Here is a 17046-nt window from a genome sequence, read left to right as displayed (position 1 = left end):
AGGCTCTTGGTAATGGGCTTGGAGGTCAAGGGAGCAAGGAAGAGGAGAGCGGTGTATGGCCAACCTAAGATCAAGTGGGAGCCTTGACTAAGGGAAAGGCTCAGGAGTTGGGGGTGAATCAGTTGGCTATGGGGGCCTGTAGGATAAGTGGGGACGCGAGTAGTATGTGGACAACGACGGCGAACTGCATTAGGGAAGCTGCTAGGGAGGTGTTTGGGGTCTCGAAGGGTTACTCGGGTGGCCACAAAGGGGGACTGGTGGTGGAATAGGGAGGTCCAAGGAAAAGTGAAAGCTAAGAAAATGACGTATTTAAAGCTAGTGGGGAGCACAGACGAGGAAGAGCGGAGGCCATATAGGGAGTGTTATAAGAAGGCAAGGAGAGAGGCAAAGCTCGCGACCACAGCAGCTAAGACTGTAGCTTTTGAAAGATTGTATGTGGATCTTGGGGGCAAAGGAGAGGATAGAAAACTGTACAAGTTAACCAAGATTAGGGGGAGGAAGGCTCGAGACCTGGATCGAGTGAGGTGTATCAAAGACGAAGATGGTAAGGTATTGGTGGAAGAGGCGTGTATCAGGCGTAGATGGCAGGAGTACTTCCATAGACTCTTAAACGAGGAAGGGGATAGGAACATCGTGATGGGCGAGTTGGAGAACTCAGAGAGTCAGAGAGATTTTGGGTTTTGTATGCGTATTAAGTGCGAGGAGGTTGATATGGCAATATGTAAGATGAGCAGGGGTAAGGCGACTGGGCCTGACGAGATCCCGGTGGAATTTTGGAAAGTAGCAAGTAGGGTAGGCTTGGAGTGGCTTACTAGCATGTTTAACGTAATTTTCAAGACGAAGAAGATGCCCGAAGATTGGAGATGGAGTTTGATGAGTCCGTTGTACAAAAACAAAGGTGATATCTAGAACTGCAACAACTATAGGGGTATCAAGCCGATTAGTCACATTATGAAGGTTTGGGAGAGGGTGGTAGAGCAGAGAGTGAGGACAGGTGTATCTATCTCTGAGAACCAGTTCGAATTTATGCCGGGACGGTCAACTACATAAGCCATTCACCTTGTGAGACGATTGGTGGAGCAGTATAGGGAGAGGAAAAAGGTCTTACACATGGTGTTCATTGATCTTGAGAAGGCTTATGACAAAGTCCCAAGGGAGGTGCTATGGAGATGTTTGGAGGCTAGCGGAGTTCCGATAGCGTACATTAGGGTGATTAAGGACATGTACGAAGGTGCTAAGACTCAGGTGAGGACTGCGGGAGGAGACTCAGAACATTTCCCTGTGGAGATGGGGTTGCATCAGGGATCAACCCTTAGCCCATTTTTGTTTGCTCTAGCGTTTGATGTGCTGACATGACACATACAAGGGAGGGTGTCATGGTGTATGTTATTTGCTGACGACATAGTTATAATTGACGAGACGCGAACGCTAGGTTAGAAGTTTGGAGACAGGCGCTGGAGTCCAAAGGTTTCAAGTTGAGTAGGTCAAAAACTTAATACTTGGAGTGCAAGTTCGGTGATGAGAGACATGAAGAAGAAGTGGAAGTAAGGATTGATACCCAAATCATTCCCACGAGAGATAGTTTCAAGTATCTTGAGTCAGTAATACAAGGCAACGGGGAGATTGACGAGGATGATACCCACCATATTGGATCTGGTTGGATGAGATAGAGGCTAGCTTCGGGGATTTTATGCGATAAGAATATTCTGCCTAGACTTAAGGAAAAATTTTACAGTGTGGTGGTTAGACCGTCTATGTTGTATGGAGCTGAGTGTTGGCCCGTCAAGAAGTCCCATGTATAGAAGATGAGCGTAGATCAAATGAGGATGTTGAGATGGATGTGTGGACATACCAGGAAAGACAAGATCAGGAATGAAGTTATTAGTGACAAGGTGGGAGTGGCATCTGTGGAAGCCAAGTTGTAGGAATCGAGGCTACGATGGTTTGGACATGTGAGAAGGAGAGACATAGATGCCCCGGTCAAGGGGTCTGAGAGGTTGACCATGGCGGGCTTGAGGAAGGGAAGGGGTAGGCCAAAGATGTATTGGGAAGAGGTGATTAAGCAGGATATGTCGACGATTCACCTAACCGAGGACATGACTAGCGATAGGAAGGTGTGGAGGTCGAGGATTAAGATGGTGGGTTGACAAGTAGTTGTGAGTTTCTCCTAGGTTTACCAGTAGTACTAGTAATATTCTTGTTGTTGGTTGAAAGCTACTTCCTTTTAGTTTGTTATTATATCTGGTACATAGCAACCACGTCCATTGTTTTTGAAAATTGCTATTGGAAATTGTTGCTCCCTGATTGTTATTATTTGATGCTATTCTTTCTCCCTTTTACAGGAAATTGTTGCTCCCTAATTGTTACTATCTGATGCTACCTTTTCTCCTCTTTTTTCTTATCATCTTTTGTCTCCCTCGTCTTTCTTTCTCCCCCTCTTTCTTCTTCTTCTTCTTCTTTTTCTTCTTCTTCTTCTTCTTCTTCTTCTTCTTCTTCTTCTTCTTCTTCTTCTTCTTCCTTTCCACCTTATTTTGAGCTGAGGGTCTATCAAAAACAGTCTCTCTACCTCTCCAGGTAGGGGTAAGGTCTGCATACACACTACCCTTCCCAGACCCTACTTGTGGGATTATACTAGGTATGTTGTTGTTGTTATTGTAGACAATGATAGGGGCATGTAATATTCACTTGTAAGAACTCACTTTGACAAAAAGATTCTCTCTCTCTTGCTAAGATACAAATACCATATTTTTACTAAGATTCTTGTTTATACTATTCCATGCTTTTTCATCATATCCGAGAATAACTCGAATATTCAAGGATTTGTCTGTCATTCATCATTGTCATGAGGAACATCCATATATTTCATCATTAATTGGGTGAATCATTCCTTCTATTTACTTAAATGCCATTTGTTGATATTCATTGCTATTGAATGCTACATTATTGCTCATGCTTTTTAGAACTGTTGTTGCATGTTGTCATTACTATTTGACCGAACCCATCTATTGATTATTCCACTCTTGAAAGCTTTATCTAGAAATATTATTGTTAACTAAGTTTAACCCCTAATTATATAAATTTAATTATTTGAACCAAGATACATATTTTTTTGTCAAACAATTTGGCGCCGCCTATGGGGATTTCTTAGTTAAAACTTTTAGTTTCTTCTATATCTTCAACTAGCACGGGGCACTAACGTAAAAAAAAAGAAAGCAAAAACAAGATCTCCTTTCTTTGTGTGCACAAATCCAAACATGACAGGTAACCGATAAGAAATAATGAGAATAATAAGTGACCTCCCAACCAATCTCATGAACATCATCAACGAAAGCTGTGAAACGCCAGACGAAGGCGCGACGCCCAGTGCCCCGTAGGCGAGATGGGTCACCGCCCCCTCACTGCAGCATCACAAAGTCTCGGGGTAAGGGAGTCTCCACGTCTGTGGGGGAAGAGACGCCCCCTGTTGTAAAAAAAGCTCCTCGAAGCGTGGCTAACTGACACGCTAACCAGCATCCTCAACAAGCCCGCTCGGGACACGACTATTGGAAACACAATGTGATGACCCGATAGGTCATCTTTAAATTTAATATTTATTTCTATGTTCTGAGACCTCGAATAGAACCATTTAGCTTTCCTCGACTTGCGTGCCTAGTCCGTATATTTTTCCGTAAAGCTTTTATATGAAAAATTGATAAAAATAAGAAATAGTGCTTTAAAACTCACTTAAGTTGACTTCGGTCAATATTTTTAGCAAACAGACCTGGATCAGTATTTTGACGGTCTCGGTTGGTACGTATCATAATTTGGGACTTGGACGTATGCTCCGAATTTAATTTGGAGGTCTCTACCTTGAGTTATCGCCATTTATTGAAAATTAGAAGTTTGAAAGCTTAAATATTTCAAAGTTTGATCACAAATTGACTTTTATTGTAATCAGGCTTGGATTTCGATTCCGAAAATTGGAATAGCTCCGATATATCATTTGGGACTTACCTGCAAAATTTGAGGTGATTCCGAATTGATTTGACACGTTTCAACGCAAATTATAGAAGTTAGAAGATTTGAAAACTCATAATTCGATTCAAGGTGAGATTCGTAGTTTTGATATTGTTTGATGTGATTTGAGGCCTCAAGCAGGTCCGCTTATGTTATGGGACTTGTTGGTATGTTAGGACGGGATCCCAAGGGGTTCAGGTGAGTTTCGGGGTAGTTTCGGACCATTTTGTAGGCCATTTTTTAGTTGTTGGTTTTTGGCCACGGGGGTATGCATCGCGATCGCGGACAAACGGTCGCGATCGCAAAGAGCAATTTTACTATTTGGACACTGTGAATCGCGATCGAGTAGAGGAAAATTCTGCTGCATTGACCTGACTTTGGAAGCTTATATCTCGCAATGTATAAGGAATTTGAAGATGATCCAAAAATGAAAGTTATAGCCCTTTGAGTCTAGTTTTTATAAAGTTAAACAATTTGGCATTTTGAATTGTGTACAAAATGTTATGACTAATATACTACATATTGTCTGAGAAGAGTTTGGAAAGAGTAATAGCAATTTGTTCATCGCGATCGCGGGGAAATGGTCGCGATTGCATTGGGTAAAATTGTTCTGGAAATTTTTGTGCTACACGGTCGCGAAGAATTTTCCACGAACGCAAAGGGTAAATGCCTGGGAAGCAGAACTTAAGTTCTAAAAATGGGATTTCGTCTTATTTTTCATTATCCGCGATTTAGAGCTCGGTTTGGGCAATTTTCAGAGGGGTTTTTTGCACAAGTTCGAACTGGGTAAGTGTTCCTTATCCTATATTGATTAAATTTCATGATTTCATACTCATTTACATCATGAATCCGTGAATTTAATTGAAAAAAATTAGATTTTTGTAAAATCTTTCAAAAATATAAAATGAAGATTTGAAAGGCAATCTGATGTCGGAATTCGATAATTTTTATATGGTTGAACTCGTATCGGAATGGTGTTTGGATTTTGTGATTTTTCATCGGGTTCCAAAAAGCGGGTCTCACGTTGACTTTTGGTTGAATTTTCTAAAAATAACTTAAATTAAGTCTCGTTTGAATTGTGAATAATTTATAAAGCTCAAATTGAATTGTTGGTAAATAAATTGCTAGGTTTGGCTTTTTTGCAGAATAATTCGAAAGGAAAAGTTGTGGTCGAGTGATCACTTGAATTGTGAAGTAAGGTAAGTGTCGTGGTTAACCTTGACTTGAGGGAATAAAACTCTTGAATTATTTGTTACGTGAATTTCATGTGTAACGACGTATAGGCGAGGTGACGAGTGCCTATACGTCGTCAAATTGATTGTTTGCATATTTATCTGAAAATCATAAATTATTTTAAATCATGAATTAATTATTATATTAATTATTTCTCTCATATTCATTGTCCAATATTATGTCTTGAATTCATGCTATAATTGCTACATGCTTATTTGACTTATGTGTCGTAATTGCTACTTGATATTTAACATATTAAATATTAAATTGCCTATTTTTTCCCTAATTTTTATAATTAATTGCTACTTGTCATTATTTATTTCCTAAACAATTCATAATTATTGTATACCCTGTTGCCTAATAATTTCTTATTAAATGTGGTATTTATTGGAGTGGTTTTACATTTAAGTGTTGTTAAATTATATTGTAGGATCGGGTTGCACGCCGCAACGGATTTTACTTTAAGTTTATATTGTTGGAGCGGGTTGCACGCCGCAACGGAATTTAATTGAAAGATTATATTGTTGGATCGGGTTGCACGCCGCAACAGATTTTATTTTAAGTTTATATTGTTGGAGCGGGTTGCACACAACAACGGAAATTAATTGAAGGATTATATTGTAGGAACGGGTTGCACGCCGCAACAGTATGATAAAAGAAATAATTAATTATGACTGCTTAATTGGCTTCAATTATTGATACGATTTACTTGTCTTACCTCTACTCCTCCTCCTCCTCCTCCTACTACTATTATTATTATTATTACTATTATTACTACTATTATTATTACTATTATTACTACTATTATTACTATTATTATTACTACTATTATTACTACTATTATTACGACTATTATTACTATTATTATTATTATTACTATTATTATTACTATTATTATTATTATTATTACTATTATTATTATTATTATTATTATTATTATTATTATTATTACTATTATTATTATTACTATTATTATTATTATTATTATTATTATTATTATTATTATTATTATTATTATTATTATTATTATTATTATTATTATTATTATTATTATTATTATTATTATTATTATTATTATTATTATTGTGTACAGGTTAATGTAAGCGACCTGCCTTAGCCTCGTCACTACTTCGTCGAGGTTAGGCTCGACTCTTACCAGTATATGGGGTCAGTTGTACTCATACTACACTCTACACTTCTTGTGCAGATACCGGAGTTGGTCCCAACGGCGTACTATAGATTTGCTCAGATTTAGCTATCAGAGGAGACTTGAGGTATAGTTGCACGACGTTCACAGCTACAGCTCTGAAATCCCCTTCTATTTTATCTTAGCTATGTGCTTTCTTTTAGACAAATTTATTTTAATCAACCCCTTATTTGTATTATTCTAGAAGCTCAAACACTTGTGACTCTAATTCTGGGATGGTATTTAGACATCGTTATTATTTTGGTTTGTTTATTTAAACTCAGATATTATTTCAGTTGTTGGTTTCGTTACTGAAATGGTTAAATTATTCTAACGTTGGCTTGCCTAGAAAATGAAATGTTAGGCGCCATCACGGTCTCTAAGGTGGGAATTTCGGGTTGTGACACACAAGGACTTGCACAATACAATAAACGGATGAGCAGTGCAACCATCCTTCTCCTCCAACGACAGGTATTACTCACAATGTCATTGATAGTGCATGTAACAATGCCCTTGCAGCCATTCTAAAAAGGATGGAAGAAATGGAGAATGAAAATAAGGCGCTACGATATCAAATGAAAGAACACCGAGAAAGGGTCGACAAGATACTGGGTGCTCCTAAACTGTTGCCGAAGAGGGACATCGGCCGGTTCGTCGAGCAACATTACAGTGATGATGCAGCACTGCCATGCCATACCAGAAACCTTTAAAATACCACCCTACCTCAGCATATATGACAACACAACCGAATCTGAAGATCATATGACTCATTACGTCACCGCCGTAAAAGGCAACGACCTCGCCAAAGAACAGGTGTTTTCCATCTTGCTGAAGAAGTTCGGCGAAACCTTCACAAGAGGGGCATTAACCTAGTATTCACAGCTACCAGCACGCTCCATAGAAACCTTTGAAAAAATGGCCGACAAGTTTGTAACGGCCCACGCCGGAGCCAAGATGGTCGAGGCGAGAGTGAACGACATATTTTCTATTAAACAATCTCTGGGAGAGGGGCTGAGGGACTTTCTCACCCGGTTCAACCGAGTAAGGATGACTTTGCCAAAAGCGTCTGAAGGGATGTCGGTCGCAGATTTTCAGAATGGACTGAGTAGGGATGGTTCAATGGCAACGGGGAAACTGTTGAGTCGGTTGATGAAGTACCCCCAAACCACTTCGGATGAAATCCACAATGCTTATTATGACGAGTTCCGTGCAGATGAGGACAACCTCAATGGGTCAACCCACTGACTAACCTTGGCACAAATAGAATCAAGAAAGGATCGAAGTGAGAATACCATAAGAGATCATCCAATTCCGCGACCTAATAGGGAACGACATCAACCATATATCAGAACGGTCGCCGCCCCTCCCCCCACTACGAAGAAGGTCCATTCAGACCAAGGACGTGAACTCATTGGAATGATAGAGGTATGCCCCCTATTATCTGCTCACAATTTTTGTGTATTACCTACAGAGATAGTTTACGCCCTGGAGAAGCTCAGGCCAAAAGTGAAGTGGCCGCCAAAGATGAGATCGGAACCTAACACTAGAAAATCCGACGCCCTCTGTGAGTTCCACCAAGAACGGGGGCACAAGACGGAAGACTGCATCGCCCTAAGGCAGGAAGTCGTGAATATGCTATGACAAGACACCTTAAAGAGCTGCTAAGTGATAAGGGTAGAACTAACTTCGCCAGAGAATGCGAACATTAAGGGCCGCCCAAACCACCCTCACCAGCTCGTACCATCAACATGATCATCGGCGACGACGCCTCTATCAGCATCGTGAAGTTCACCACCACCCACAAACTCAAGCGATCTATCACCCGCTAACGGTACGACGAACTCGAAGAAAGTATCATCTTTGACAAGTCGGATGCCGACGGTTTGGCTCTTTGAATTTTAGATACTGATGTTAAACGCATTATGATAGATGACGGGAGCGGCACGTGCATTATCCATCCCTGATTACTTACTCAAATAAAACTCGAGGATAAGATAGTACCGCACTGCATCATGCTACTGGTTTTAACAATTTGGCCGGTAGCGTAACTCTGGAAATAACATTCCACATCATGGACCAAGACACCACATACAACTCCATAGTGGGATGACCGTAGATACCCCTCATGAAGGCCGTCCCCTCTAGCTTATACCAAGTCGTCAAATTCCCAACTCCATGGGGAATATTCAGCATACGACGAGAGCAACATAGGAAGGACAAAGAAAAAGAGGCATAGCAATCATCAGGGTCAAAGTCGGGGCATGACGAGATCGGGGAAGGCATCAAAAATCCCGACATAGTCGACGCCGCAAGATTGACCATAGAAGACCTCGACCCCGTTCAATTAACAAGAAAGCCTATATCGGTTGCAAACTTCAGGACCCAGGTAAATTCAGTCGATTCTTAAAAGCTAATGCAGATTTATTTTCTTTCATCCATGCAGATATGTCGGGCATCCCAAAGGAAATTTCCACGCACAAATTAAACGTCGACCCCTTCCACCCCCGATGAGGCAGATCAGGCGTAAATTTAACTCTGCAATTAATGACGCAGTGCGGGAGAAAGTAGAAAAACCGTTAGAATGGTTCCATCATGGAATCAAAGTACCCCAAATGGGTCGCCAACGTAGTAATGGTTATAAAGAAAAATGGGAAATGGCGGATGTGCGTGGACTTCACAGACTTGAACAAAGCATGGCCAAAGTATTCATCCTCGCTGACTCAAATCGACCAACTCATTGATGCAACGGTCAAGGAAGGATCAGGACAAGATGCACCAACAGGGGCACGGACAGAGGCAACCGCGGACGAAGAAGAAAACGGGACACGAGCCGAGAAGGGCACATTCGAGAAAGGAGCGAAAGCCGAGGCCTTAGCGTATTTCTTCTTTCAAAACGCAGGCGCGGGAGCTCGCGACCTCCTGGAGGACCCCGTAGATAAAATTAAGGGAAGTACAAAGGGAAAAGAAAGTCAGCCAAAGTAAACCACAAAAGAGAAATAACTAAGAGGCTAGTGACAAGAACAACTTACAAGTCGAAGGGAGATGGAGACCAAACCTTTTGAAGAAGCCCGACCACTCACATATCCCCACGATGTGAGGAAGGAGCCGACCCACCCAGTCAGAAATATCATCAACCAAAGGCAGAGGCAAACACATAGCTACACAATAAGGGACAAAAGATTAGAACCACGGCCAAACACGAAGGAAAAATTGGATACCTACAAATAAAGAAGCGCATACTTACGAGTACAATTCCAAGCCTCAGGGAAACCATCGGCGTTGGCCACCATATCCTCAGTTCTAACAAAGAAAAAGTTGAGCCAGAATTGGTGGTTGGGCTTGTCGTCCATCTTCACCACCAAATATTTACCTCCTCGGTGGCAGAGATTCAGTATCGTCCCCCTATAAAAGCTGGGGGCGAATAGGTGCGTCAAGTGTCGAAGTGTGAGCTCGACCCCGACCAACTCTGCAAATTTGGTGAGCATCCTTATAAGTTTGTAGACATACGGCACGAGCTGAGCCAGGCAAACGCTGTAGAAGTAGAAGGCTCAGTAGCCTGGACGGTGGACCTGCACCGCATCCGACCCGTAAGGGATCAACTCGAAGTGATTGGGGAGGCCGTATTTGGCCTTAAGCTCTAACAAATCAGCCTCCTTCATAGCCGATTTAAAGGTTCCGGGATCGGCTTCAGGTAATTTTGAGAAATCAGACCTGGTATCAGGGATGCGAGGAACTATCTCCTCTGCCATGGGGAAGTTTTCGTCCCCGACGGCAGCGGGAACGTTCTCCTCATGAGGAAGGAGCACCATCGCTAAAGGGACCGACTCACTTCCCTCACTAGACTTGTAAGGTATGTTAGTCATGTTTTCTCGGAAGAAAAAGAGTATCAAGCAATAAAGTATCGAAAACAACGAAAGCCTCTTGAATAGAAAATGTTAAGTCATAGAGAAGAAAGAAAGAGATATGGAGTTTTGGAGTAGTGACGAGCGCAAAACACAATACAAAATTATTGCTCGTTAGTCAAAGATAACATAGATTTATTATCGTCTCCACAGGGATTGGATTTAAATAGTGTTCGAATAATCTCTACTTGATTACTATCCAGAAAAATTAACACATTTGATAATTGTTACTACGATGAACTACTAAATATTAAGCAAATAACAATTGATTACAAAAGACACTAGATGAGCAACAAAGAAATATGAATGAGAGGGATAGGGGTATTTGACTAGATAGGTGAAAGATAACCGACTCATGATCCAATTCTTGAGTTAATTCACTCTATAATACAGTCGATTCTCACGAATTCAACCAATAATCAGATTTCACTTGAAGTTAATGTTCCTCTTTCGATTAAACATTAATTCAGTAATTGATCCAATTAAAGCACGGTAAACAATTGCAACAATCAAATGATGATTATGATCTAAAGGGTAACTTCTCACGAATATTTTACTATTTTCTAGTTCGATTAACAATTCAAGAGGCTCTTTTGATTACCTATTTGAATCATGATATTAAACTAGAGCATAAGATATGAAGAAATTCAATATTAAACTCCTCTTTCGGTTAAGCAAAATAACAAATAACTCACAATACAATTTAAAGTTTCATCAATTAATTCTAACAATTATCAAAAATCGAATCCCTGATCAAGCTGTCGAACACCATATCTGTCAACACCCTAATGGAAATTATTCCATTAGGATGGAGTAATACATCTCAAATAAGTTTAAGAACAAAGAAAACATTAATTCTAATGATTTCGTTACAAACTCCTATATTGCATCAATTGCAGGTTGTAATATTGATGAATTCTTGAGTCTTCTTGCCTTGGTTGGTTCTCCAATCTTTCGTAGGTCAAAAGTCCCTTCAAAATCGTATTTTTAGTGTATTTATATTGTGTAGAAACAAGCCCGGATAAAACTATCCTTTCCTATCCGAACTTGGAAATCACTCTGGCAATTTTGCACAGCCGCGCCGTGCGTCGCGCCGCGCCGCCCCACGCGGCGCTCTAGTGAGGAAATCTAGAGGGCTTGCACTTTGCTCGCAGACAACGTTTGAACTGCCGCGCCGCGCCTCACGGCGCCCCATGCAGCGCGGTAGTTGCTTATTCTTTGAGTAAATTTGTTTGTTCACTTTTTGATATCCGGACTTGGTCCTAAACCCCCAAACGTGATCCCGACTTAATTTCTTGGGCTTCTACTCAGACTTCAAAGCTCTAAGTTGTTCGATTTTGCTCCAAATTACCTAAATAGCTCAGAATCATTTCCTACAAGGCATAAAATGCGTAATAAGTATAATTCACTACCATTTAAGTTCAAACACGCATAAAATACGATAATTACAGTGCAATACTACGGCTAAAACACGAGTTTCTAGCCTACCATCAAGTAGAAGGTCTAAAACTTCAAAAATACACCCTAGCACATCTATTTATAAGAAACTGGGCACTAAACCAAAAACGATTCATCATAATTGGCGCCGTAACTGAAGCGGCGGGTTCAATCAAAAGGCGCAAAACCCAAGCAACGCATCAGAAAAATGCGTCATAATGACGCATGACGTCTTGACGTCATCCTAATTTATGGACAGCCCAACTCCAACAAACCGATCGGGAAAATCGAGACATTTTGAAATAGGTGGTCCGCATAGGGTCACGTTGCCGACTCACCATGGCCACCACAACCTGAACTGCTTGCTCAATTATTTCTACCATAACGAGCAAATCCGCTCGTCGACCCTGCCTGAAGCCAGTCTCAATAAGTGGAGGGACTAACTGTATGAGGCAAAATCTGATTCTAGAATACCCAAGCCAAGATAATATTATGGGAAGGATTCTCGAGTCGATGTTAGTTGAAGCGACCCAAGAAGTAGCAAACTCCTTGGCCGAAGTGTCGACATGAGCCGTTGTCGAGATGTCGACAAGAGCCGTAGTCGAGTGGTCAACAAGGGTCGAGGTCGAGATTGAATATCGATGATAGGAATTGTAACGACTAGTTTGTCAGGATATGATATTAAAAGGGAATTTTCTAGTGGATATTCTCTACACTTATACTATTAGGATTTCTTAGGAAAATATTTCATATATATAGAGAAAAGAGACAATGACATGGGCATGTAATATTCACTTGTAAGAACTCACTTTGACAAAAAAGATTCTCTCTCTCTCTCTTGGTAAGGTACAAATACCACATTTTCCCTAAGATTATTATTTATACTATTCTATACTTATCCATCTGATCGGAGAATAACTCGAATATTCAAGGATTTGTCTGTCATTCATCATTGTGAGGAGGAACATCCATCTATTTTATCCTTTATTGGGTGAATCATTCCTTCTATTTACTTAAATGTCATTTATTGATATTCATTGCTATTGAATGCTACATTATTGCTCATACTTTTTAGAAATGTTATTGCATGTTGTCATTACTATATGACCGAACGCATCTATTGATTATTGCACCCATGAAAGTTTTATCTAGAAATATTATTGTTAACTAAATTTAACCCCTAATTATACAAATATAATTATTTGAACCAAGATACATATTTTTTAGTCAAACAGTAATTGCAACAATAACGAAGTTATGGTCAAGGAGTTAGTAGGAAAGCTCATGGTTATAGCCTAAATCCTAAAGGGGTGCTCACTTCAAGTCGGCCCAAGTGTATTCGTTAAATAAATACTAATGTATAAAGAATAACATTGTATACGATCAAAACCGGCTTTGCCCTTCGAGATCGGAACATGATGGACCAAGGTTCATCATTGTAATATCGACCCCATGAAGCGGAGTTTGGTTGTCGAGATCGAGCCCCAGAAACCAATCTAGATCGGTTAAGATCGGGCTCGAGACATTGAGGTAGAACAAATAGAGATCGGCCAAGATCGAGCTCGATACATCGAGGTCGAACAAATAGAGATCGGCCAAGATCGAGCTCAAGCCCCAGAAATCAATCAGGATCGAGATCGACCAAGATCAAGATCGAACCTAGAAACAAAAAAGCTGTTATAGCCGCAATTAGGAGGAGAATCTCAGCAGAAATCACGGCTTGAATCAAGAAAAAATTATTTAATTAATCTATCATGGGATCCCCACTATGTATTTTTAATTATATTCAAAATGGAATTCCCCCACTATATTAAGAGTTGTTATCATTTGTAGAGAGGGCATTCATTTTTGAGATATACAGAAAAGAGAGAAAATACTATCCTTTTTTTGGCTTTTGCCATTTAGTCATATTGTTTCTTCTATCAATCATTCTTCACTCAATTTGCAGGTGATAAAACTTGAAGACTTAGGCTAGCTATTTCATTCGATTTGTATTCATTTCTTTTATAACTAATTTCGATATTCATTTACATATCTTTCCCAATTTGTACTAAATTATATCATATGTCCTTAAAACTACGTATAAATTCAACTCTATCCATTTATCGGGTAAACAAAACATATCAAATACTTTGAGTTCTTAAGCTTGACACTTTTCTTTTCACTTAGACATACCTTATTTGAATTTTTGTTTATTGATTAATGATTGCTTTATGTAGTAAAGAATGCACCCATTTAAACATTTAGTCAATCAACAACAACAACCCAGTATAATCCCACTAGTGGGGTCTGAGAAGGGTAGTGTGTACGCAGACCTTACCCCTACCTTGAGATAGAGAGGTTGTTTCCGATAGACCCTCGGCTCCCTCCCTCTAAGAACTCTCACCTTGCTCTTGGGATGACTCGAACTCATAACCTATTGGTTGGAAGTGGAGGGTACTCACCACTAGAGCAACCCACTCTTGTCTAAAAATATTTAGTCAATCAAAAGAAACTAAATGGGTGAGGTTTAAATGATTTTTGACGTGGCAATAGAACAAATCACAAAAAGACATGTCAACACATAAAAAAGGACTCGTTAGATAAAAACACAGAGCTCTTCGAAGAAGAAAATGATATTTGAATATGTAGGAAAAAGAACAAGATTTTTTCCTTTTCCCATCTTCTTCTTGTTTTGTTTTGAATATGGGTAAATGAGTGAGGAGTAAGAAGAAAAAAGATAATGACGTAAACTCGTTTTTCCGCAAAAGTCATATACACATTGGCGGATCCAGGATTTTATGCTAGCGGGTTCACTCGAAAACAAATATAACTACTATAAGCAGTAACATGAAGCAATATTTTGTCCTTTTTGTTCATAGCGTAATCTTAAAATGAAATCATCTTAAAGTAAACACTTTATAGTTCTAACAAATTTTTATTTATTTTAATTTAATAAATTTAAATTTAGCTAATTTAAAATTTTGTTATACTTTAACCAAAAAATAATATTTGACCAATCAAAAATTTATTAACTCTAAGAAATTTGAGATTATAAAATATTTTTTAGTTTTATAAGTAACAAATTATTAGTTATAAAAGAAGGCAATAAGAAAAGAGTTACAAACTAACCTAAATCAATACCAAAATTATAAATAAATAAATAAGAGAGCTTATACAGTAGTGTAATTAATATTTAATTAAAAACAATGAAAAAGTTTCAAGATAAATTAAATTAAATTTAATTAACAAATAGTATATAATTTCAACAAATATACTTGCAAGGCTTAGCAAATTTTATGAAGGAGAGAGCTAAAATTACCTTTTGAAGTAAAGTAAGCTTCAGTATAAGTTTTATTTGAGTTTAAGTAAAGGAAACAAACTTTCAAGTAAAATAGAGAAAACGAGAAAATATAAGCCATTGGAGTAATAAATCAACAAGCCAAGGTATGGTTAATTTAATTTGATGCAAAACAGTTTTACTGGGCATAGCATTTGCACATTCTTGTTGCTATCTATACAAAATAAAAGAAGTATAAAAGCACTGACCGGCAATTGAAGACATGACCTCGCCAAAACTATGAACCTGCCTGACCACTTTTGCAAGAAAACAATTGTTACGTGGATTCAAATATAATATTTTATATAAAGTTACCATGCTTTAGTTGTAATTTACATTGATACACAATAGTATTTTTCGACAAAGCGGGTTCAGTTGAACACCCTTAGCAATATGTGAGTTCGCCCCTACCTATCATTGCGTCTTTTTCTACTTATAGGGAACATATTCCTAAAAAACCCTAATATTACAGGTACAGAGAATATCCACTAGAATATTCTCTTTTGTGTCATATGATGTGCCATGTCAACGCTTGGAGTTTTTTTTTTCTTTTTATTATATATATATTTTTTAATTTTTTTTAATTTTGTTTTTTTACGTGCTTTAGTTCGGATAAGAAACATTTGATGTGCCATGTCAACGTTTGGAGTTTTTTTTTTCTTTTTAAAATTTAATGGGTGTACAGCTGATAACTCAAGTTTAATAGGTCAAAGCTAGCGTGTCTTTGTTTAAAGGGATATGGGAACATGGCCAAATATACCCCTCTACTTTCATATATTATCTATATTTAAGTGCCGTTATACTATCGGGTCAAATTTACCCCTACCGTTATACTATCGGGCCAAATTTACCCTTACAATCAGCAAACTTTTAAAAATACCCCTTGATCTGTTAAGTAATCCAAAATCTCCCAAATTTTTTTTATTTAAATTACTTATTGTTCTTCTTGGTCCACTATTTTTGAAATAATTGGCATTTACATGCTTTCTGAATTAGAGAAAAAAAAATAAGAGAAAAAATATTAAATAATACAACCGAATAAATAAAGTATAGTAAATTGAAAAATCTAGATTAGGTAGCTTTTCTAAATTCTAAAAATATTTACAACATCCAAATTTTAATGAATTCGTTGTAAAGCTATCAAGCTTATGATCCAGAGACCGACCAACATTGCCTCCGAATCAATTCAAGGGTTCGAGTCAGAATCGAGCTTAAGCCAAGATCGAGCTCACAGACAAAAGCCATTGCAATCCCACTAGAGGAGAGAATCTTGGCAGGAATTGTGAAAAAACTGATCTATCATGGACTTCCCACTGAGTATTTTTAATTATATTTAAAGTAAGATCTCTCTACTATAAAGGTGGAGGGTTATCATTTCTGTAAGGTAGATTTCATATTGAGCTCACATTGTAATTCAAGCATCATATCCTCTTATATTCAAGAGTTACTCTTTAAAGCCTAAAAAACTGATCCATCTTGCTTAGTCCTAAAAATCGTCTTCTTTACAACTTTGTTTATTTTACATTCTTTGCAGTTCATATTTGATATTTCCTTTTATCCTTACGATTTGTATTAAGCTATATCACATATCCTTAGAACTACGTAGAAATTTAACTCTTTCCGTTTTTCGGGTAAACAGTTTGGCGCCCACCGTGGGGGCTAAGGATAACAGTGGTTATTTGATACGAATATGAAAAACACGCCATTGTGTTTTGCGTTTGTTTTCAAAAATATCTTGAATTTCGGATTAGCTACAACTAACCACCAATCAAATGGCTTCACCAATCGACAACGGAGCCGGCCTTCAAGTCGAAAATAACAACTTGACACCCAGTACTGAAAGACCACTTGTAAACGCCGTTGGAGCTCGAATCGGAGCGCCAATAGATATCAATTCGCATGTAGCCATTGAGGCGAACCTACATGCTGAACCCGAGAATAGCATCCATGATGGTACTCGGTCTGCAGCTCGA

General features: G+C 38.6%; 1 protein-coding gene across 1 annotated transcript; it reads left to right on the top strand.

Moving 5' to 3' along the window:
* Positions 1 to 300: 300 nt before the first annotated feature.
* On the top strand, positions 301 to 909 carry LOC142171940 (uncharacterized). Its single transcript, XM_075235666.1, has one exon. It carries the CDS (start codon positions 301 to 303, stop codon positions 907 to 909), a length of 609 nt encoding a protein of 202 aa, XP_075091767.1.
* The last annotated feature ends 16137 nt before the right edge of the window (positions 910 to 17046 follow it).

The sequence above is a fragment of the Nicotiana tabacum genome, chromosome 17, assembly GCF_000715075.1.
Source record: "Nicotiana tabacum cultivar K326 chromosome 17, ASM71507v2, whole genome shotgun sequence".
Classification (NCBI taxonomy): Eukaryota; Viridiplantae; Streptophyta; class Magnoliopsida; order Solanales; family Solanaceae; genus Nicotiana; species Nicotiana tabacum.
This window is presented reverse-complemented; position numbering and strand designations above follow the sequence as displayed.